Raw genomic sequence first — 24,085 nt, forward strand, 5'->3', positions numbered from 1 at the left:
GCCTAATATCTCACAGTGTTTCATCTGCATTTATCCTTAACTCTGTTAAATAGCCTACTGCATATATCCACACTCCTTTTAACGTTTATACATTTCTATATTTTTTATATATTTTTTTCTACTTACCAATTTTTCTATTATTATTTCTATTCCTTTTATGTCCTGATGTGCAAAGTGAGCAACTGAAACAAAAGAACTTATCCTCGGAGATAAATAAAGCATTTCTGATTCTGATAAAGGTGTGTGCGTCCGTAATGCATTATGTGGGCCTTGAATCAAACATTCACATAGCCTGAATTAGCTAAATGAAAAGTAAAGTACGATGAGATTCTGGTCTGACAGTGAGGATAAACAGAAACTGTCCTCGCTCAGCTCTCAGTTGGGATAATGGACTCTATGTGGAGTGAAGTCGCTCTCTGTTGGTTGTAGTGGAAACAGCATTGCCGTGTGCAGGTCATCTGCTTTACCTTGTCCTTCAAATAAAATAAAATAAGTTAGTTATCTGCATCTAACCCATCCTAATTAGGATTAATTGCGTGGCGCCCGGGGGGTTTCAGGGCTACGCTTAGGGGCACCTTTGGCAGTGGTCCTTGGTGGACTCGAACCCAAGGTCGGTTGAATAAATGCAGACAGCAATCTTGGCCAAACACGCCAGGTTCTTGAAGATCCATGTTTGATGGATCAAAGACATTATTACCCTAATATCCTTTATGTTTTTTTCACAGGCTACAGTATACAGAACACATATACACACACTATAAACAAAGCAGATTGAGACAATGGTGCAATAGTGCGATGAACAAAGTGCAAGGGATGTAAGAGTAAATTATTGTTACCATTATTATTATTATTATTATTATTATTATTATTATTATTATGTCAGAGTCGGATGTGATATACAGGTGCACATACAAGTACAAGCATGCACAGTGCAAAGTGCAAAGGATGCTGTAATAAATAAGTGTTATGTGCAGGTGTTTTGTACTTGAGGTAGGTGGGTTTGGTATGCAGTATTAGACAATATGAACACTATGAGCAGCATGAATAGCTCTGAAATAGAGAATGATGAATAAATGATAAGTGATAAAAAGAAGAAGAAGAAAAAGAAAAAGAAGAAAAAAGAAGATAAAAAAGTTAAAGCCAATACTTAAGTAATTTATCACCAAGCCTCCTAGAATAACAATGATGTTTGAAAATAAATTTTGACAGCCGTCAAGACTGCATCCATCCCAGTATAGTGGGAATCATGCCTCCGGCGTCCCTCGGGGACCCAGGATCAGCACCTCGGACAGTGATCGCGACTAAATTAAGTAATAAAATATTCACCTGTGATGCAGGAGAACGCTTTAAACTGTGGGCTGAACAACAGCCTTCCGCCTCCAGACACTGTTGGACAGGGTCAGTGTCACACAGCTTTCCAGCAATCTGAAATCAGCTGATGTTTCCAAAAGTCTGTTTAAGAGTAGAAGTCCTTAGTTTGCCTGTCATACGATGGTTGCAGGTCTGGATGAAAACTGTGGGTCATGAGGGAGCAGTGACATGCGCTCACTGCGGGGTTGGGCACCGCTGATCTGACAATGCTTGGATTGGCTGAACCCGCGTCAACACAGAGCCCTGTGCAGCAAACTAGTGGTGCTGATGTCAGTGACGCAGTTGGCCGGAGATCTATGTATGAGCAGCCTGGGACAATCCCTCAGATTAGCGCCTGACCCGCAGGATTTGTTGGAGAGCCACCTGATTCACCGGCAGCGAAACGCCGAGTCAGAACACGCAGAATTATCTACATTTAGGCTATATTTATATTCAACCTTTTCTTCAAGCTTCTCATTGGGAAATATTTTATGCATGCATAACTCCAGGACGCAAAACTTTAGAGGAGCTCTCTCCAAGTGACCAAAGTGGTGCCATGGCAGGTTTTACGCAGAGCGCGAATATGCCGATAGCAGTGTTTGAGAAACGTTTTGGCAAAGTCGACATTTCTCATTACTCATCTGAGATTTGATAATGTGTGATGTCCCTGCTGCCGGTATAAAGGTCTAATCCTTCCCTCATTTCCGCGCACAGATGGATTGCGTCGTGTCAGCCAGCCGACTCATATCAGGGCCTAGTCAAATTCATTTAACCGCTATGCCTGCGTCTTGATTGCTAAATTGAAGCCACTGAGGTCAGTCCAGCATCACTTTGTCAGCGCCCACACGACCCCAGCTTCTCCTCCTCCTTGAGCCAAAATGAGGAGAGCTGTACTGAAAGAAGCCGCCAAACGATTCCCCTGGCTGGCTAATGTCACTTTGTACGGGTGCTTCTTCGCCGGCGGCGACCTTGTCCATCAGCTCATAGCTCAGAAGGAGCGCATAGACTGGAAACACACTCGCAACGTGGCCATTGTAGCAGTCAGTTTCCACGGAAACTTCAATTACTTCTGGCTACGAGCCCTGGAGAAGCGTTTCCCTGGAAAGTCCGCCGGGATGGTTTTCCGCAAACTCCTGCTGGACCAGAGCTTCGCGTCGCCTTTGGCCACCAGTGTCTTCTACACGGGTAAGATGGGTTTCAAACTAGAGAATACACATCAAATGCAAAATATAAATAAAGTATTTTTTCATGTCACTGAACCCACAGAGCAGGAGGAGCACCGACCCAAATACGTGTGTAGAATTGCTTTGAATTGTTGCTCTCTTTACAACTCTCTTAACGTACGACATAACCTCAGGACTCAGGTGGACTAGTTATGACATGACTTCTTGTTGTCACACCCTAAAATCCTTAAAAACGTTAACACACACAATAGTGAGCTGACAAAGCTTCCCGTTAAGGTCGTTTAGATTGTGCGTAATGGCGCACAAATGGTTATCGCCACAAACTCCAAACTCTGCGCACATTTATCTTCTGTCCTGCAGGGGTGAGCTTCTTGGAGGGTAAGGAGGATGTCTTTGAAGACTGGAGAGAGAAGTTCTTCAACACCTGGAAGGTAAGAAAACATCAAACGAAGGAAAGTCACCTTCACACATGGTAGCTGCTGCTGCGAGCTCACCACCAGATTAACCCAGATTGTGTCACTGCTGGTTTTCCGCAATGGGCACGACGCCCGGAAGTAAGCGAGTATCAGGACGTTTAGGATCTGAAATCCTGCTAAATGTAACTCACACAGCGTCATGCTGCTGTAACTGGGGTGTCATGCTTCATGATCCTGGTAATTGTACAGACATTTATCAATAACGACCCATTTCATAGTAGACTGTTTGTGCGTCTGAGCGAGGAATGAAGGTTGCATACTGCCATCATTCTCCATCTCAAAAAGTGATTGGGTCCTTTACTACCATTTTGAGATAGCCTACTTGTACTTTGCTTGTTTATTTCCAATTTTGTTTCATCATACTATTACTATTTATTTGACAGTTTTATTTTTTCCCCATTTACTTACTTGAGAGTTGATAAACTAAACCTAGGGTGGTGATGGCGCAATGGATAAGATGCCTTTGGTATGAGAGACTTGGGTTCAATCCCCCACTGTGACCTGTCCACCAATGTGTCCCTGAGCAAGACACTTAACCCCTAGTTGCTCCAGAGGTGTGTGACCTCTGACATGTATAGCAATTGTAAGTCGCTTTGGATAAAAGCGTCAGATAAATGTAAATTTATATATTATTATAAGTAACTTTTGACTTTTGTTTAACTACATTTGGTTGACACAAATGTTGTGCTTACAATGTGACTGCAGGATATTTAGCCTATAGTAATGAAGTAATATCAAACTGTTGTTTTACTCCTTGTTCCTAAGTATGTAATACATGTCATTTCAAATAATTAAATGTCATTTTCTTGATTTTCTGCAAGTCAAGCTAAGTCCTGACTGAGAAAATGCTTTTTTTTTTTAAGTCTTAAAGGTTAAACATGAGTCCAAACGACTCCCCAGTGCACTGACATGGACATGAAAAGGATTTTATGACACAATTTAAGCAAACAATAAAATAAAAATACAGTTAAATGCAAAATACACTTTAAGCTCTAATAGCTGTGTTGCTCTCTTCCTTCAAGGGGAAAGTACACATCCACAACTTTGGGTGTGGTACTTTTAGATGAATAAGAAACATACCACTATAAATATCTTCACTGGCTACATAATCTCATTCTTGATCTCTTTCAGACTGGACTCATGTACTGGCCATTTATGCAGGTAAACATGGAAGCAATGTATTGTTTTGTGCACATTAGTATCTGAGTTGTATTTCAGTTGATAGATTTAAAAAAAAAAGAAAGACATTAGTTGGAAAACCTTACCTGAAATCAAAACATTTAGTACTGGTAAATTTGAAGTTTAAAGTATTAGTCCTCTCTAAGGATGCAAAAGTAAAAAATTGTCCACAAAGAGTACTGTTTTAATCAATATCTGCATCAAATCTTCTTCTTCTTAACCTTTATTTAACTAGGAAAGTCCTTTACAATTGATTCTGAAATCTGATTAAAATGTCACTATTGGTGTAGTGTTGACAAGTTAAAGCACATCCAGTTTATCAGAGTTGGATTGTTTTTTAATCAGCCAAACACTAATTATACTGATGAGAATGTACAGGCTAATCTCATAATTAATAACTTCTTAATTGGTCCTGCTTTTATTACTGTTAAATGCTTGATTTTGATTAAATCTCGAAGTTCAGACAGATCTCTTTTTTATATTATCATTATAAGATTGATCTTTTTCCCCCCATGTGGCCTCACAATGAAAAATTAACCTTGACTTAATAAAAAAACTGAGATAAAGATCCACAGCAAACATTTTTTGTTGAATTAATATAAACTATTTATCTAAGTGAAACGAAACAATCTCTAAATCTTTTCAGAGCTGAATAAACTATTTGTTATAAGTCATTTTCCGTATGAACACATATTTTCACACACACTTTGCAAGCTCTGGCCAGTTGACATGCCCAGATTCAATGGTATGAATTTGGTAATTAAGAGAGCCCTGAGTCTCAAAATGATGATATATTTATCCTATTTAATCTTTTCTTTTAATCGAACTTGATCGTGCACAAAACACTAAACAAATTCTCTCTAAATAACTAATCACATAACTTCAGTGGAAACATTATAGAAACAAAGCAAACAATAAAATAAAAATATAGTTAAATGCCAAAACGTAGCAATGAAGGATCAATCAAAATGAATTATTAAAATGATATTAATCAGTCTGTTAGTCATGTGCATGCTGAGGGTTTCCCTTAAAGCCTACTTAGGCCAGAGATGAGCAGTATTTACTAGTGTTACTACTAAAATATGTCTTATAATTTCTTTCAAAGTATTTTGTAATTGGTATTTGACAGAGCTGAAAAAATTCAAATGTAATTTGCAACAAAATACTTTAGAGTGGAGTAACTTTGTATTTTCAAAATACCGTTTATGATTCACAAACATAAAACAAGACTAGGTCAAAACTCATGGGGTTCTGAACTGATCCATAACACTGGCACCAGTGTTATGGATTTTATTGTGAGACTATTATATTTTGCATTTTGTAACAAGATTCATTTTGCTGTATCTTTGCCCATCTCTGACTTACACAATTAATTTTAGATTCTAATAAGAACTTTTAATATAATTTCTTCATCAATTTAATGACATAAAAAAGAAATAGCACTTAAGCCAAACTCTCCCTTCAAGTGTAAATTATGAATTTTATACAGTTGGAATAACAAATTATAATCATTATGTTAGACATGGGATCATTTTTAATTATAACGTCTCCTGAACATTTTCACTGTTTCCTGTTTTCGTCACAGTTTCTGAACTTTGTCCTGATGCCGTTGTACTTGCGAACGGCCTTCATGGGCTGCTGCGCATTCCTCTGGGCCACCTTCCTGTGCTTCTCTCGGCAGAGTGGCGATGGCACTGCCACCGTGGCTCTGGCCTTCGTCATGGACCCCCGTAAGACCCTGGAGGAGATGCGCGAGGCCCGGCTGGCCCGAAAGAAGCAAAAGACCCAGAGGGAAAACTAAAGGGAAGAGGAGGAGAGCGCTGCTTCTGTCTTTAAGGCCGTTGAATCTGTCACAGGACAAAGGGGTTTCCACTTTTGCTTAACCAGCACCCACAAACTGAAAGCACCATAAAGAGCTGAGGAGCTGTTTACTGGTTGAAAAAGAAAAACATGGTCACTGAGTACATTTATTTGCCACATACACACACACAAGAATTGGGTGGCTGCAGTAATAATAATAATAAGATAATCTGAAGTTGAAGTTGCATATGTGTTGGCATTTTCTTCCTGTGCTGAATATTATTGTTACATTTGATCCTTTTTGAGGTCAAACTATGTTTTATTTCACCAGACGTGTGTTCTTGGTAAAATGGGAAGCATTTAGATCAAAGAGGATAATAAAACAAAATAAGAATATATATAAATATATTATACCACTGCATAAGTGGATGACAGTCAGCTGATAACTGAAATAATAATATCAGCCCCATATATTGTTCTTTAAAGGAGCATTCCACCAATTTAATACATAAAGACTAGTTTATTTGACATAAGGGGCAATACTCCAGTGAAAACAGTTTTATAATGTCTTCTCTGGTCAGACATCTGAAAAAATAATCCTAAAAAAAAAAATAATATAATCTAGATGATCTCTGTTTGGGCTTGGCATTTTATTTACCATGCAGAGAGGTCAGGATATTTTGGCCATCAATTTTCATTAATTTCTTCTTTGTTTAAGAATATTTTGAGTGTTTTTCTGTAGTTGACAGTGCACGAAATGTGGGAATAGGGAGATGGGAGTGAAAAGGTATCCGCACATAATCAAAGTGGGACATGTTATATGCCTAGGTCACTAGGTTTACTAGGTTTGTTTTAAATCTGTTTTTCGCAAGTCACCCAACTTTATGATAATGGTATTTTAAATTGCTGCAGTACCCCTGTAAAGACTGACACAGCTAGAGGACAATTAAGTTATAAACATTTGAAATTTGTTCTACACTGCAGTACTCAAGCTGAAAATATCAAGTTTGTCCTGAGGGGGGCGCTGGAGAGAAGGTCACAGGGTCATTAAAATGCAATGGGTTCATCCTCAGGGGAGCACAAAGGTGCTCAATAAATTCTATAGCAAGACAAATATAGATTTCAATATTTCTCATGTGCAAGTGGAGATTTCATACGAATGGAAGCTCTAGAGTTAAGAGCAGGTGCTGGACAAAATTATTAAGATTCCTTCTCAGGGGAACCTGAATATGTAAAGAAAATGATTGAGACATTTTGCTCTGGATGAAAGGGATGGGTGGAACAATGGAGCAACACTAAAATAAAGTGGAGTTAATTAATAGGATCTAGGGTCTAAGCCTGGCACACATTGTTTACAGTTGCAGAGATGAACAACTGATGATTTTGCCTCCAAACCACAAAGGCTTGCGTTAATGGACGGCAGGGCTGTAATGATGGACTCTGGCTGGTTGCTGTGCTGGTGGCAAGTTTGTTATGAGCCCGCAGTGCAGTGAAGCTCCTGAGATCAGATTTAAGGGCTTCATACTAGTTGTGCCTTCTTTCTGAGACTGTCCTGACCACAGGTCTGTGAGCTTGCAGTGTTTGGCTGACTGGTTATCAGTAATAATCAATACAAAGATATATATATATATATATATATATTTGTGTGTACAGTTAAATGGTGTTTCTGCGTTTATTTTGGGTTGCACTGATGTATCAGGCTGATTACATGAGGCAGTAGGCTTCATAAGTCTGAAAGCTCAAAATCAAAAGGGATCATCATCTGAGGAGCAAGAATGTGCGCAGTAAATGTCACAAACTTCCCAATGGCGGCTTTCGAGGAAGGATCAGGAAGTCGTCAAAAATATTAGAGGGATCGTGAATTTCTACAGCAGATTTTTATGGAAACATGGCCATCAGAAACTTTGTCAAGTGTTGTTCAAGCAGAAAACTGAACATGATGGTGGTGCTAGACGAAAGGTCGGGGGATGAGCAAAGAATTTGAAAGCATCCTCGGATAATTATGAAAATTCAACAGTTTCATTTTCAAAATTGTGCTTATTTTTAACAAATTGCACAAAAGGACCAAAACCAACAAGGTATTCGTCTGTTTCTTAAGAATTTCAGAGCTTCCAATGCTGTCTGTGGCTCTCAGACGAAAGTTCACTTGTTGCTACTGAAGACATAAATCTGTAAAAACTACCCAACCGCTCACTGATGGGTTTTTAATAGTTTTTGGACTATTGCGCTCTTTGGCTCAAAGAAAGATGCAAAATCAGGCTTTGGACACACACACAGTACTTGTTAGTACTGTTGTAGTACTCAAGACCGGTCTTGGTATTGAGACTGGTCTTAAGACCACTTTTTGATGGTCTTGGTCTTGTCTAGGACTCGACCGCATTTGTTTTCGGTCTCGTCTTGGACATTGAAGACTCAGGATTTTATTTCAAGACCAGTCAAGACCATAACTTGCATTGTCTGATTTGTTTGATAGGTCTAACTTTGATAGGATGTAAAACGTATCGCTTCAAATGCAACCAATAACCCTAATTAAAAATGCGTTTTTACTGTTAATGACTGTCACTCCTGCTCGCGATGGTCAGCATGGAAAAGGAGTGTTGAATAAAGATGCTTACGTTGATTTCAGCTCTTAGTGTTTGTATGTGGGTGCTTTAAAGGGAAAGTGGATCTTTCAGAACAATTTGAGAAGTACCTATGATCTCGTTCCACATTTTATTGTGTGTCATGTAATGTGGGGAACTGGTCTTGGTCTTGACCTGGTCTCAGCCCCTAAAAGTCTTGGTCTTGACCTGGTCTCGGTTTCAGTCTTGACTACAACACTACTTGTTAGTAGTGTGTCTTTTTGTGGGATTTGTTAACATGAATAATATAAACTATCACCAGACTTTTACTTTTAGAGAATCACAAATCAACTGCAAATCCTCCATAAGCTGAATCACTGTTGTGTAATTTTATGACATACCAATGATCCTAACCTTAATGCTACACAAGGGCTCATCATGTCATTACCTACAGTTATCAGTGCATCCCATTTGTGTTGTGTCTCCTAGTTTGACCTGTGAAGCTGCAGTTATCTTAATCCTGTCCTCTTACTTGAAACAACGCATAGGTTGCCATCAGCCCAGATACCTTATCATGTAACACGACACTTAAACTTTACCGGACCCATTACTCACTCTTGTTAATATTTAAGGATCTTTTAGTGAAGCTGAAAGATATGTGACTTTTACTATTATTTATCCATAAGAAGTCAAAGAGAATGGAAGATTTCATTGCTGAATATACAGCACATTATACCACAAGTGAAACATTATGGCTGCATTGTACGTATTTATGTACTTTTAAGACATGCACCTGTCACTTACATAAGTATGACCATGTTTATATACAATTTTAGCGGTTTGGACACAGCCCTTCTGTAGATATGCTTTAAGTGAGTAACAACATAGGTATTCTGTTTTTCCATGTACAAAACAATAATAAAACCTCAAAGAATGCTCAATATTGTTCATTCTACTGTTATTATTATGATATTGGGATGAATGGTTTACAGTGAACGGTGAGAACTTTAACTATTGTGTTAGTGTAGTACTTTGATATTTTGAGAAATAAGACGCTTCTTTGGTGTGTAAACACTTTTGTGTCATTTTTGACGAGGGACCAGACAGTTAATCTGAATAAACTAGAGTCAAATTCCTTTTTTTTGGAATGTGGAGTGGATGGGATGATATCATAAACACAGGTTTTAATGAGATTTGATGGGGAAAGTGTGTCAAAGTCAAGCCACTAACAATGAGACTGTAGCACTGTTTAGGTGTTGAACCAGCTCCTGGAGCAGACGAAGACTGATGGACATGATGAGACAAGTGAAATTAGGTCTACAGCCATGCTAGCGGCTCTGTGAGGCTCTACCACACAGACTGTACTTAAGACTAACATTCTAACATGCTCACAATGGCTAATAAGGCTGACATGCTGATGTTCAGCTGGTATAATATTAAACCATATTCACCCTCTTACCTGTAATACTGTTAGTACATTTCTATAAGTGAGAAAAGACATGCAGGCTAGGTTAATTGGTGTCTCTAAAAAATTGTCCTTAGGTGTGAATGTGAGTTTGAATGGGTGTTTGTCTATGTGTTGCCCTACGATGGACTGGCGACCTGTCCAGGATGTACCCCGCCTTTCGCCCGATGTCAGCTGGGATTGGCTCCAGACCCCCGCGACCCTGTATGCAGGATAAGCGGTTGACGATGGATGGATGGATGGTAGTTTTTTGTATCTGTGAACAGAGCCATGCTAGGTGTTTCCCTCTGTTTCCAGTCTTTATGCTAAGCTAAGCTAACCACGTCCTGTACTTAACACACAAATGTGAGATTGATGTCAATCTTATTTCACTCTCGGAAAGAAAGTAAATCATATTTCTCAAAATATTGAACTATTCCATTAACTAAATTCCCTCAGAAGTCCCTGAGGGTCCCAGTAATCTGCTGTCAGTGTAGACCAGACTTTCGGAAAACATGTAGCCCAGATATGAAGCACGGACAGAGAGGATTGGAGTGTGTGTACAACGGCTTTATGCTCTAGTGATGGTGCGTGTGGATTAACGAGGATCACATAGGCCCGGTTAATCCCTCTGAATAGGACAGAGTTGCTGCTGTGTGACCTCTGACCCCACCAACAGGAAGTGAAATTCACCAATCAGAATCAAGGATGCCGTCAAGTGGCACACTCAGACATTAGTTTAACACGCTCTCCTTCTGTAACCCTTAGAAACATGGCTACTATTAAGTGGCCAGATGCAGAGCAGGAAGCAGAGGACTTGAAATGCCACAGACGTTTCCCATATTTAAGTCTAAGAATTGAGAATAATAAAAATGAGAATTAAAGAGAATTAAAGGGCTTCAGATGAGTTCATGTTATGTGGGAGTATAAATCATAACAGTGTCTGTTTCCTGTCTCCTGTTACTTTATCTGAGTAAAACAGTGACTTCAATGCAGAAGAACATATTTTTTAAGTTTACATTCTCTCTATTCAACAATCAAAAATGGCAGCACTGGAAATACAATCAGAACACTAACAGTAGTGTAGTAGCCTAGATAAACAAATTGGTATTTAGTATTTGAGTGTTACACAGCACTGAAAGATAGAATAAGAATTTGCATTATTTCCAAAAAGGGAAATTAATGTACAAAATACAACAAAATCAAGATTACAAATATGAATCATGTCCAGATACTAAGTCAAAGTATTTACTATCTCATAATTTTGTCCTGGTAGGCTGTCCTATAATTTTATTGAAATTTAACTTGCCACCATGACTATCATATCATATCATATCATATCATCTCATTAAGTCAGTTTTTCTATTTCCATTTTATCTCATAATTTTGACTTATACCATTATTGAATCACCAACATTTTGATTTTATAATTAAAAATGGGCTGTCACACATATCAGCAATATCATGCTGCATTCAAAGCCTCCCTTGAAAATAAAGGGACATCCTACATTCAAATGGTTATGATAGGAAATTAAAGGCAATACCAGGCACTTGTGGCAACATACATCAGAATTTACAAAATATTACCTCAATCATTAGCTGTAGACGGAGCTGACGATAAAAGTAACTGTAAACCCTCATATCAGACGTTATTATCTAATGAGGCGCTTACATTTTGTGAAATTTCCGACAGCACTTGAAGGCAGCACCGGCCTCAGGCACTCCATCAAAATGTCTAGACTGTGCAGATGATGCAGACCCCCTTTTAGACTGACATCAATCTGATTGGACAATACTCCTCATCCCGCCTCTAAATATTTGATTGACAACCACTTGACCAATAGGAACAGGCGACGAATCTATCATCTAACTTGTGATTGGTGAGGCGGTCCGGAGAGAACATGAATGGCAACTTGTATTGTTCGACGTCTTCCCAAGACAGTGGCAACTTTGCGGTTTCCAACTCGGGGAAAGTCCTTTAATAGTTGTCTTTCATCGTTTCGCTTTTACATTTTACCGGCAAAGTTTGTCGGTAGTAATGTCGGCACATGAAGAGGATTTAGAAAAATAATTAATAGGTTAACATTGCGTCAAACGAAGCTAACTGTTGAGCGTAAGTAACAGTCATGTTGTGTTTAACGTTATCCCAGCTGGGATTTAAATGGTTAACGCTAAACTCCGTTAGCTGAACTAGCTAACTTATTTGCATTTACAAGCTAAAAACATTCTTCCAACTCTGTTATACTAAGTTGCCGAAGGTTTGAAGGTAATAGTTTCAGTCAGTCCTCTGCAATATTTATAAAAGCAGGTGTTACTAATAATAAACCACATTAGGTTACCCGTTATCTTTTAGATTCCCGTTGTTCAGCTGGCTGTGACCAGACTCCGTATAAATCTTGTAACCAATTTAAGTCATGAGTGGCTTAATTAGATTTATTGCACTGACTTAAGTTATTTAAATATGTGTTATGAATCGATATAATATATTCTTCAATTCGGCATACAACCAGTATTGAAAGAAACTTTATTTACTATAGCTTGGTTAAAACTAACTAGCTTGAACCTAACGTTAAGCACACCGTTGACACGACGGAGGACGGTGACGACCAAAATCTAAAAGATTTTTTATCTGAAACATAGTGATACTTGATGGTTTACTCAGCTGCCGAATTAACGTAAAAATCCTGATAGATAGTCTGAAATCATTTCCTATAATAACTTTTGATTTCCCATTAACCGGTACAACGTTGACGTTAAATTAGACAATTTGTAAACGGATTTTCTGTCCTCCGGAACTTGTTTAAATGCCTTGTTTGAATTGAACCACAGACCAGTGTTGGTGTGTGACAACTGGAGATGGGAGATCCGGAGCCTCCAGTGTTTGGGTCCCTGGAGGAAGAGCTGGAGTACTGGAAGGAACAGGCTGCCAGGCACCAACAGAGGTGTGTGTACCCCCCAAAATTAAATAAAGCTGGACCATGTGCACAGAGTAAATTTCTTGGTTAGTTTGCCTGCAGTATTGTTTTTTTATACAACATAAATAAAATCATGTTTCAGGACTTCTGGGGCTCCGTAATAAATTCTGAAAATACAATCAATACCTATTCGCTGCTCTCCAGTTCAGTTTATAGAAATGTGAGTCTGTAGACACTCCTGTAGCACAAACAAATGTGAACCTCAGAGTGTTTTCCTATTAAACACATTTCTGTGATGTTTAGACTTTCGAGTTTAATCCATAGTGCCCAGAGCTTTCTGAGGTTAGGTGGGAAAATTATCAGGTTATGTTGATTGTCCAAACTTATCTGGTTTAGAATTATCCTGGCAAAACCTTCTCTTAGACATCTTGGTCTAATTGTTTTGCTGAAATTTGAATCCAAACCAATAAGCCAAACTGAATGATGGTTCAAATGATTTGCTGCGATAATATCCAGAGGTAACAAACACATAGCTAATATTCTATATTATTATTATTCATTATGTATGCAGTGCAGAGGAGGCCCAGGAGGAACTGCAGGAGTTTCAGCAGATGAGTCGGGACTATGAGGTGGAGCTGGAGACGGAGCTGAAACAGTGTGAGGCACGAAACCGTGAGCTTCTTGCTGCCAACAACCGCCTCCGCATGGAACTGGAAAACTACAAGGTGCAGAGGACTTTATCGGTTATCAGATACTGGTTAACTAGAGGACGTTTAGAAGTAATATGCAGGAAAAAAAGGTTCTGTTATGTGAGTCATTGTGTCTACATGGTTTTATAGCCAACACTGAAGCATAAAGCTGCGGTATCGTAGTATCATGTCTTAACATTCAACCAACTGACCCATTTAGGGGATTTGACTGTGGATTTCCATATCCATCAGCTGATAGTAAGTTTAGTTTTATGGCCTGTGCTGAATAGACTTCACTGGTGCTCTTGTCTGAACACACACACACTTTCACAGAGGATTGATTCAGGGCAGAAGAAGGCAGCTGAGGGCTCTTGCTTGGCCTTTGTCTGGCGGGGATGTCGGTACTTCCCATGAGACCTATCCCAGTCATGTCATAGTTCCCTCGCCTGCTTTTCTCCCTTTTAAAAAAAAAAAACATAAATTTTTCCACACTACTGAGGTCACAAGAGGGATGTGCAGAGGCAAAACAAACAGCAATAGAAACACAAAAACACTTTAAACTTAAAAAGAAGATGTGGAGACCGGTTGCAGTCTGGTGCAGGGTGCCGGGTGTAAGGCTGTAAGTGAGGTCATTGTGTTTGGCGCCCCTGATCCACAATCCATCCTAACACGTGGTTGTGCACTTTTCAGTTTCTGTGACCACCCGCTTATCGCATGTTCTGCGCTTTAAATTCAAAGCACTGAAAGTTTGCATGACAAGGATTCAGTCGTAACAGTTGCCCCCCAAAGGTAGGTGCAAATGTGGTGGAATAAAGAAAGACGTCATTGGTTGTTCAACAGGAGCTTGACAGATTTTCTCACAATAATAGATACTGTAAAACTTAATTTCAAAGCCTAGTCCAAATTAGACGCCTGGCTCTTTTACTGACTCTGTGTGGCTAAATGTTTTCACAGATAAAGGCAGGTCTCGATTAGAAGCCTTGTTTGTTTTTTATTGAAGTTCTTTGGATGTATAAAACCTTTTAAAGCCCACCGGGTCGCCTGCTTCAGCTGAGCTGCTTAGATTGTGCATACAAATATAAATGTTAATCAAACTTAAGTCAATATGGACATGCTACACGTTGTTAGATTGGTTAGAGTCTCTTCAGTTCAGTACAGTTAATTTTACGGGAACCATGAGCACCAGAGTATAATTCATTCAGACTTACCGGCATGGTAAACAAGAGAGATGAAAAAGACACGGTAACTCACTACTTTTTGAAGAGGTCATAAAGTCTGAATATGTGTCCATTCCTTGATTATTTATAATCCTTTAGTCCTTAAGAACACACCGATCAAAAGAATCAAAATGTTTTGTTTCATAAACAGTAATCTAAGTTGGAATAAATACAGTAACCTTTGTAATCTCTCTCTCGCTAATGACATTTGTATTCATCATAATTATTACTGTGCGCCAGAGAGAAAGCTCCTCTGTGATTTAATGTTAAATAAATGAACAGATTTTACATATTTTATTTAGTTTTTGGTGTCAAGTCTAAGGAGGAAATGGGAAAATATTCACTCATACATAAAATTAAATTCAGTTTAGATACGTGGACAAACTATTAATAAGAAATATGACAGTGTTTACCTGTGTTAAGGTGAAAATGGGGGGAAAAAAAAGGTTTATCTGTATGACCAGTATGCAGACACTTTATGGACAAGTAATGTGTAGAAATATGCAGCTTGTGATTAAAAAAACACAACCAGCAACACGGTTACGATGATTCCTCACAGCGTCTGTGAATGGTATTGAGCCTCCTGAAGTTGTCATCCATGTTTTCATTATGTGTTGATGTTAAATATTCTGTCAGTGCTACAAAGCTAGATGTATAAAACACATGATGTTTGGGCACCAAAAGTGTTTTTCCTGGTAAGGCACTACAAGCCTTCAGGTTTTAAGAAGAGTTAATGTTAAGCTTTCATTAGCCGGATATACTTTGAATTGCTAAAGTGTTTGTTTTTTTGTTAAATTAAATTGCCTCAAATGATTGAAATATTTAAATAGTTCTATCAAATATCCATTTAGCAGTTATAATTTGAAGTGGAAGTCCCACCCCCCTGCCTTTGTAATCTATCCTTTTTTGTTTCATATTCTTTCCTCTCCTGACACTGTGGTCGACCTCCTGACAGGAGAAGTATGAGACTCAGCACTCTGAGGCCTTCCGGCAGATCTCCAGCCTGGAGGGAGACCTGGCTGAGACCACAGCCATCAGAGACCAGCTTCACAAATACATCAGAGAGCTGGAGCAGGCCAACGATGACCTGGAGAGGACCAAGAGGTCAGAGGGCGCTCACACAGAGATGATGGAAGACAACTTAAAGGATAATTTCTGTATTTTTTAAACCTGGGCCCACTATTTTCACATATTTTGAGGTAGAAATGACTAGAAAGTACAAATAGTTTTGGAATCCGTGCAGTAGAGGGCTTCAGCCAGCAGCTGAACCGGCTGCAGTGGCTGCAACGTATTTCTTTGGGCCCATCAAAATGACGTCCACAAACACCGGCTGTTACACCAGGTGTCTGACAACATCATGGATCCCTACGAGTTACTCCCAGTGACACCCTTTGTTTTTAACAGCAAACTGAAGTCTCACTCAAGGACAGTTCTCATGAGATTTCAGCGTGAGAGCTGTCCTTACGTGAGACTGCAGTTTCCTGTTAAAAACAAAGGGGTGTTACCAGGAGTCACTTGTAGGGATCCTTTCCATGAAGTTGTCTCCTGGTTAACAGTCTGAGCAATTGCCCCAAAGGAATTCGTTGCTGCCACTGCAGCTGGTTTGTGGCTGCCGGCTGAAGCAGCTACTGTACGGATTGGTAAGCTTTTGTACCTACTAGCCGGATATGGCCCAGGTTTAAAAATACCAAAATGATCCTTTAACACAGTAACGAAGTTAAGATGATGAAATCAATTAACCTATCTGTTGAAGAAATCCATGTAGCTTTCACAATCTGATTAAACCTATTTTAGCCATATTTGCAAACCTTAATTGAATGTTTAACAAACCTTAGCGTGTTGATTGTTAATACATTTATTACTTTAAAGGACAGATTTGCAATCTGCTTCTCCAGCAGCTGCCTTACTTACTTGTAACATTTACAAGTAACCTAGCCAGCCATTCTGCAGAAAAGTAGCCTAGCTATGGCCAGAGATGTTATATAGAGGAGACATGCCACTTTAAGAATCCTCAATATAACTCCATAGGGAAAGCCCATAACGCCAAAGATTGCGCTTGTACCGCCTCTCCCCCTAGAAAGCCAATCGTCTTCTTTTAACAGGGGTTTACTGCGCATGCGTCACTACTACTATGCATGGACAGTAGTATAACCGGTCGGGGAAAAATGCCTTTTAAACCTTATTTTGAGACAAAGTTGTCAAACTTTTTCAGCGATTTCTATTAGATTTTACTGGTGATTCTATTCATCTAGTTTATTTGTCCCGGTGTCCAGTAAAACTGCAGTTCTGTTTCTCTCCCCATTCATTCAGATAGGAATTGTTAGTCCCAAATTGTTGCCTGGTGGTGTTGCCAAGATGGCTGCCGAGTGGCATGACTCGCCTATAAGGACGTTCCTAAAGGTTTAGGCTGCCTTCGTCAGATACGTGACACTCAGCACTCACAAGTGGTAGCAGTTCCTGGAGTCTCCCGAGCCTCATGATCTGTTTTACGCTGTGTGTTATTCAGGGCAACCATCATGTCACTGGAGGACTTTGAGCAGAGGATGAACCAGGTTATAGAGAGGAACGCCTTCCTGGAGAGCGAGCTGGACGAGAAGGAGAATCTCCTGGAGTCTGTCCAGAGGCTGAAGGACGAGGCCAGAGGTACAGATTCACTGATCCGCTGTCAGTTAAACTAGTTTTGCAAACTTGTACTGTCGTGGAGGCACAGATTTTAACTGGCTGTGGGATATGATTTTAAAAAACAAACCTCAGCAGATATTTCGGTGGTGAAATCACCAGTTCCCAATGCAAAAAGTGTGTGTTGAGATGACATGATATAAGTTTTTAAAGTGCAGTCAGCTAATTCATGGTATTTTAAATTTTTACATTCAGGGAAAAATAAAAGTTTCAGGAAGAAAAAGAATTCAATCAATAGCTTATAAAAGCATTGTTAAAGATGTGTTTTCACTGCTCTCATAATGTGCAACTTATCTAAAGAGTTAGACTACACCCAAAGTGAATAAGCTGGTTGTTTTGAGGCCTTACTTCATGCTCTGCATGGCTGCTGAAAGCCATTATTTTAAAGTCTCTGTTGCACGTCTGTAACTGGCCCCTAATGTTTGTTGGTGTGTGTGTCAGACCTGAGACAGGAACTCGCGGTGCAGCAGAAACAGCAGGTACAGGACAGGAAGCCGTCCCTCAGCAGTGCAGTCAAAGAGCCTTCCTCTTCGGCTGGTTTTCCCACCCCGCCCCTCACCCCTCCAGTCAAAAGAACCGAGGAAAAAAACACGCCTGCGTCCTCTAACCAGCCGGTCCCATCTGCCGCCACACCACGAAGACCTCCAGGCTCAGCAGAGTCCTTCACCACTCCACTGACCCCCATCAGCAGAGGTCGGTTCATCACCACCAGTATCCAATGCATGCATGTCCACTTACACTCCTGCTGCTAAAATCCATATTTACAATAATATATCCATAATATTTTACAAAAATATTGATACCTTCATCTGATTTGCCTTTAATCATTACCAGGCTCACAGCAATTAATCACAGTAATGAACAGTAGCAAGTGATTTGCAGACATTTTGCCCTGGGGTTTGCTTATCAGTCAAAATGCTACAGGCTATCGTGTCTTAGTGCTGAAGGTTGCTGGTTGAAGGTTGTATGCAGCAAGGATTTAGAAGTATCACATCTTTATTAAGGTAGCTAAATGTCAATTAAGAGTTGGTGCATTATTAATTCATTGATTTTTTTTGTTTGTTTTTACCAACAATATTATAAACATATTTTTATTCAAGATTCAAGATAACCCACTTCATTATCATGCATTATTTTTGCTAGATTGATATAAACCCATTCCTTTTTTATTCTCCATTGAATCTTTGAATCAATCTTCATAATTGAAACTTAACCTCAAATTCTTTAAACCTCGTCTGATTTTTCAAATGTTAATGATCTTGCACGCTTAGGCCCCGATCAGACAGAATGCGTTTTGCAGGTTTGAAAACGTGAGGCGCGCAGCAGTGCCTTTTTTGGTTGAATTTGGAAAAGAGCAGTGCGCTGCGTTGTTATTTATGTTGCTAGGCAACCACCGAATCAGCTGTCCTGTCAGTCAAATCAAAGATAGCTCAGGCGATCTGTAATCTTTGGTTTGCCACTAAGTAATAACGGTCATATTAGCAGAAACTTGATCACAACTCACCGGTCTGTCTTTTTTGGGGCGGTGTTAGCTCGGTCTGTTGGGACTTAGCTTGGAAACTGGTGGGTCTCCGGATCGAGAGATCTTAGTGGCAGCCCACTCAATCTGACATCTCTCTGGGTTGCTATGGGTCCTGTTTGTGCATGTGTGTCTTTCGGACCTGTGTGTAAAAATACTAACATAATACTGACATAGGAGTTTCCCCTTGCGGGATTAATAAAGTATATCTTCTTCTTCTTCTTCTTCTTCTTCTTTAAATTCTTTCTTCTGCTTTAAAAACAATAGACAAAAGGAGGGCACCTGCTCTGGCATTGTTTGAGGGTGACTGGTGAACAGGGGAGACAGGGAAATGGAGATCCGTGTGGGTACATAAGCTGGTAGTACCACCAGTTGGTCCAGTAGCTTCGTCCTAATGGTGGTCGGTTCAAGGCGTATTTTAGGATGAGTCAGGGACAGTTTGTTGGAGTCTCCGGATAATCCAAGCAACTGTAAACTTCCGTCACCACAACTGAGGGCCCGTCTCTCCATTCATCCGATTGGACCATGGAAAAAAAACGGGAATGACGTCAGGCTCTCTTCTGCTTTTTCTACTTCGAGCGCTCAGAGCGCTCCTTCGAAAACACAAGGCGCAGCAGGTCCCCAAAAAGCGAGGCACTCTGGCCGCGTAAACAGCACGCAGAACGCTCACTGCCAATAGAAGAATTTTTTTGAAAAGGCGTCTCTCACTGCAAAAAACACATTCTGTCTGATCAGGGCCTAAAAGAACATACTTCTGGGAACTTTGCTTATAACGCTTTTAACCAATTTCCTAAAAATACTCTCCAAAGCTCCCAATGCCTCAAAAAGTCAGTGTTCAGCACAGAACTGTCTGTAAACAAACTGCTCTAGTGGAAAAGAATATCTGTACAGGCTGAAAGTGAAGAGAAAAACTGCTGACTGTGCTGCAGATAAGCCATTGTGTATTTAAAGAAAAAACAAACTGTAAAACTGCTGCAAAGATTTGTCAGATGTTGATTCTTTTCTCCCATTGTGTCAAATCAAATCAAATAAATAAATAAATAAATGATCAGGCAAAATGATGGACTAGGAAGCCAGAGAACTGAGGTCTGATTTTAAACAAAGTACTGAAACACCACGGGCCAACTAATCAATTAGCAGTTTTGACAGCAGTTTAAAGTAAATGATCAAACAAACATTCTTGTTTTTTCAGCTTCTTAAATATAAGGATTGGAATCATTAGAAAGATGGATATCTCTGCATTCACCAGATTGATTGTTTCTGCAGGTGAAAGCCTCCCTGGGACTCCCCTCACCACGTCGGCCAGGATCTCGGCTCTGAACATTGTTGGAGAGCTGCTGAGAAAAGTCGGGGTAAGAACCGCACTTGTGATTATTGACCCGGGACTCAAAGGATCAAAAGAGAACTCAGTGTTTCGTGACTCAGCTGCTGATTTGTAACCATGTGATGCTGCAGGGTGCTTCTGCTTTTACTCTCAAATGCACACAAACTACTTTCTTCTCAGGAGTTTATTGGTTTGTTTTTTTTTTAGAAGCAACATCATGTACAAATAAACACAAAACACCCAATCAATAATTGATCCCAAATAGATGAGTACAACACTGACAACCCTAAGAGCTGTATCTGATCTCAGGCAAACATCTGCACTTCGTGAACTTTGATTGAAACTTTTTAAATTTTGTGCTGAAGTTCATGGTCTGCGGAGGGTCGATCCTAATGACTTTGTTGATAGCCTGACATTGCCTCCAGCGCATTTGTGGTTCAGAGTGAAGTGTCTAGATAACTATTGGATGTATTTTAGTGTAAACATTTATGGTCTTCATAAAGTAATGACAGGCAGTCCTCCTCTGTACTTTGTGTGTGTTTAGCGCTACTTTGCATTTATTGACTGGACACATTGAGGATATCTAAACTGAAATGACAGCCAGTGTCTAAATGTTCAGGAAAAAATAAAGACCGTATTTGTTGCAGCTCTCACATGACTTCACATGATGACCTCTCTGCTGACACTGTCCTCACACAAATAAACCCTGTAACACTTCCACAACATGGCCAGTTGTTACATTTACTTCCCCACAGCTGCTAAAGATCTCAACCTCAACTTTCGCTCATTTAACACAGTTTTTTCTTTGTTTATAATGAGCATTATATTGTTTTCTGCACTGCTTATAGAACCTGGAGTCTAAGCTGGCGTCCTGTCGGGAATACGTCCACGAGCAGACAGCGAACCGCAGAGGCCACGCTGGTGGACAGGGGGCGGCGTCGGGCCAGAACAACTCCTCCGAGACCCATCCTACTAATGGCTTCTACAACAAGGGGTGAGATGCTCTGTACTGTACAGCAGGTAAACAGCTGCTGATCTCATGTCCAGACTAGTACTGTAATCCAGCAAGGTCGTATTACCTCTTATTGGTCTGTGAAACGAAGAAAATATAGAAAACAACTGTCCAGATAGACAGAAGCTGGAGGAGATTAAAAATCCCAGATTTTGCTGCAAGAAGGTTTCACCTGTCCAGCAGTTGGTGGGCGAAACAGGCTGAGTGTGCTTGTTGTGTTTTACAGGCTGGTGAAGAGGTTAGACTTTGGAGGGGGACCCAAGCTGCTGCTGTGAAAGTGGAAACGTCCTCCGCCTCCATCTTTAATCCTCCTCTGAGCTGCTCGTTTCTTCCTGTCCTGCATCTCCCAAACATTTAACGGTACTGTGTGTTCATCACACGCGCCGCTCTCACCGGGAGCTGCAGCGATGAAACGGATAGATACGTTTGCTACGGATACTTTGGGATGTTTGTTTACCAGCTCTGCACAGTCAGAGTTTTTGTTTGTTTGTTTGTTAGCAGGACTTCCTTTCAGCACTCGCACTTACCTTGAACTCACTTACTGGACTTGTGCTGCATGTCACACCTCCTCACCTGCTTTCTTTTCCTTTACCAAGTGTTTTTGCTCATTTTTTTTTTTTTTTTTTTTGCTTAAAAGGTGTGTTAAGACTAAACACAAAGCAAATTTTAGACACGACATAACTACATACAAAAGACACTAACAGATGTTGGTTCACGTTGAGAAGATACGCTTCAACTCTAGGTAATTATCCTAAAGCTGTAGCTATACTACTTAATGTCAGGGTTTCTTTTTTTACACTTATATGCCACATATTTGTTGGTCAGATCCCAAATGTGATGCGTTTTTTCCCGGCTTCATGCAAATCAGCCGGCCCAGGAGGTGGTGGTACTGCACAATATAACCGTGTGCACTTTAGCATTTTAGTTACCGCAATTACCAGTTAGCAACTCTCCAGCTCAAACACATGAATGAATCGTATTTATGAACTACGAGCGAGACAGAAGCTTTATCGTCTTCATGGGCTCCCGAGGTGGATTTCAGTCCGTCTTGAATGCTTCATGGATGCATTTACAGTTTGCTTTCTAGATATCTGACCACTGTCTGATCCGTCCAAGACACATGAGGTGACCAAGTGCGAGTTGGGTCAACCAACAAAAAGGGAAACTAGAGAAACAGGTGGAGTTCCTGTTTTAGTTTTAATATCGGACTGAGCCGTAGCAGTTGGCACCTTTTTCTTCTGTACTGTCACGTTCATCGATTGTTAAACACAGTTTTCTAAACACGCCACAACCAAAGTGAATATTTGCGTGATGTTTAGTGTAAACACACCTTAAGGGCGTCGTCTTTCTGAAAACTGGAGGGGCACTTTTCGTTGGGGCAGCACAGTCGGTCTGTTCCTTTGTCCTCATGAAATACACATTATCACTTGATGGTTTATATATTATCTCTCCGCAGTTGCATTTGACAAAAAAAGCGAGAAAATAATCTGCCGTTGATGAAAATAATAGTAGATTCAGACACGCATATGTTAAAACACCCCTCTGTAAGCCTTAGCCATAGGTTTTTATATCACTATGACACATGTCTTTAGAAAACAACGTAAATTACTTATTAAACTTATGAAGTTGTGTGTGTGTGTGTGGGGGGGGGGGCCTTTCTGAATGGAGCACATGCCAACATCTTGTGGCCATCAGTTCTTAAAGCTGCCTTAAATAACATGCTACTGTGTAAATAATGAATGAAATGAGAGAGGAGTCGCTTGTTAGTACTTAAGAGATGCGTCACCATCTCTGCAGCTCTGTGTAGTGTTTTAAGACTCATTTAACTCCCTTGTTTTGGTTGTACGGCTCATTCTCTGTATGATTCACCTCGAGCTTTCTGGCGTTCTGGCAAATTTTGATCTAACAAGCAGATTTTAGAAAACGTACTGATCAGATTCATGACCCACAGAAGATTTTAATGACCCCATTACTTTTCCTTTAGCGCCACCCTCAGGACAAACTTTACAATTCTAGCTGCGCTATTGGTGAATAGATATAAAGTTTATTCGTCCTGTCCACAACTTTGATATATCATGTGAGGAAATTTGAGCCTTTTAGTGTTGTTTCAGTATCAGTGTAGCAGACCAGGAGAGGAGGCACCTTTTTAGTTTTTCCTGTGGAGACGCTCTTTAAAATAAACGAATCCCTCTGCTGCGCGTCTTTCCAGGAGTGAAACGTCTTCTGTTCGGGAGGAGCTATGATGACTTCAGTGAAGGCTACTTGTGTTTTATGTTAAAAAGAAAACTATGTAATAGGTTGAACTGTAGTGTTATATACTGTACCGCTGCTGTAGGGTCACTAACATAGATTGTAGATTGTAGGCTGGATTGAGTTACAGTTAGCTGCTCAGGGCGAGTGTAAAACAGCAGCAGCAACAGACTGGACCTTTCCCAGAAAGGTCAAAGGTCAGCGTGTGTGGAAGCAGCTGTGGAGAAGATGTTTTGGTGTTTGTGTTTTTTGCCTTATGAATCATTCATAAGAGTATTTACATGCTCACAAAGTGCTAAGACTTGTTCTGCGCTGCTTTGTTTACTTTCAGTACTGCTGATATTTTTTTTTCTGAAAAAGCAATAAAACTTGAAATGTGAGAAATAAAACTCTGGATTTTATTTATTGTCTGCAGGTGGAGGAACTGAGACGACACGTCTGTTGTCATTTCGTAGCATTTTAATAACACTTCACTGGCTCACAAAG

At 40.0% G+C, this 24,085-nt stretch overlaps 2 protein-coding genes across 2 annotated transcripts; both read left to right on the forward strand.

Moving 5' to 3' along the window:
* The first annotated feature begins 2,228 nt into the window (after positions 1–2,228).
* Positions 2,229–5,990, forward strand: mpv17l (MPV17 mitochondrial membrane protein like). Its single transcript, XM_046043094.1, has 4 exons — positions 2,229–2,535; positions 2,895–2,965; positions 4,142–4,171; positions 5,775–5,990. Exons 1-4 carry the CDS (start codon positions 2,229–2,231, stop codon positions 5,988–5,990), a joined length of 624 nt encoding a protein of 207 aa, XP_045899050.1.
* Positions 5,991–11,875: 5,885 nt separating this feature from the next.
* LOC123965416 (nuclear distribution protein nudE homolog 1-like) lies at positions 11,876–23,988 on the forward strand. Its single transcript, XM_046041939.1, has 9 exons — positions 11,876–12,107; positions 12,824–12,936; positions 13,481–13,634; positions 15,771–15,919; positions 17,322–17,458; positions 17,936–18,187; positions 20,280–20,365; positions 21,186–21,331; positions 21,576–23,988. Exons 2-9 carry the CDS (start codon positions 12,851–12,853, stop codon positions 21,622–21,624), a joined length of 1,059 nt encoding a protein of 352 aa, XP_045897895.1. The 5' UTR covers positions 11,876–12,107; positions 12,824–12,850; the 3' UTR covers positions 21,625–23,988.
* The last annotated feature ends 97 nt before the right edge of the window (positions 23,989–24,085 follow it).

The sequence above is a fragment of the Micropterus dolomieu genome, linkage group LG02, assembly GCF_021292245.1.
Source record: "Micropterus dolomieu isolate WLL.071019.BEF.003 ecotype Adirondacks linkage group LG02, ASM2129224v1, whole genome shotgun sequence".
NCBI lineage: Eukaryota > Metazoa > Chordata > Actinopteri > Centrarchiformes > Centrarchidae > Micropterus > Micropterus dolomieu.

What these genes read in the sequence shown, in the direction of transcription:
- LOC123965416 (XM_046041939.1), top strand. Translation starts at nt 12,851, where the DNA reads ATGGGAGATCCGGAGCCTCCAGTGTTTGGGTCCCTGGAGGAAGAGCTG. An exon ending in TGGAACTGGAAAACTACAAG is followed by an intron (nt 13,635 to 15,770) that starts GTGCAGAGGACT and finishes ACCTCCTGACAG; the next exon opens with GAGAAGTATGAGACTCAGCA. An exon ending in AATGGCTTCTACAACAAGGG is followed by an intron (nt 21,332 to 21,575) that starts GTGAGATGCTCT and finishes TGTGTTTTACAG; the next exon opens with GCTGGTGAAGAGGTTAGACT.
- mpv17l (XM_046043094.1), top strand. Translation starts at nt 2,229, where the DNA reads ATGAGGAGAGCTGTACTGAAAGAAGCCGCCAAACGATTCCCCTGGCTG. An exon ending in CACCAGTGTCTTCTACACGG is followed by an intron (nt 2,536 to 2,894) that starts GTAAGATGGGTT and finishes TCTGTCCTGCAG; the next exon opens with GGGTGAGCTTCTTGGAGGGT. An exon ending in TGTACTGGCCATTTATGCAG is followed by an intron (nt 4,172 to 5,774) that starts GTAAACATGGAA and finishes TTTTCGTCACAG; the next exon opens with TTTCTGAACTTTGTCCTGAT.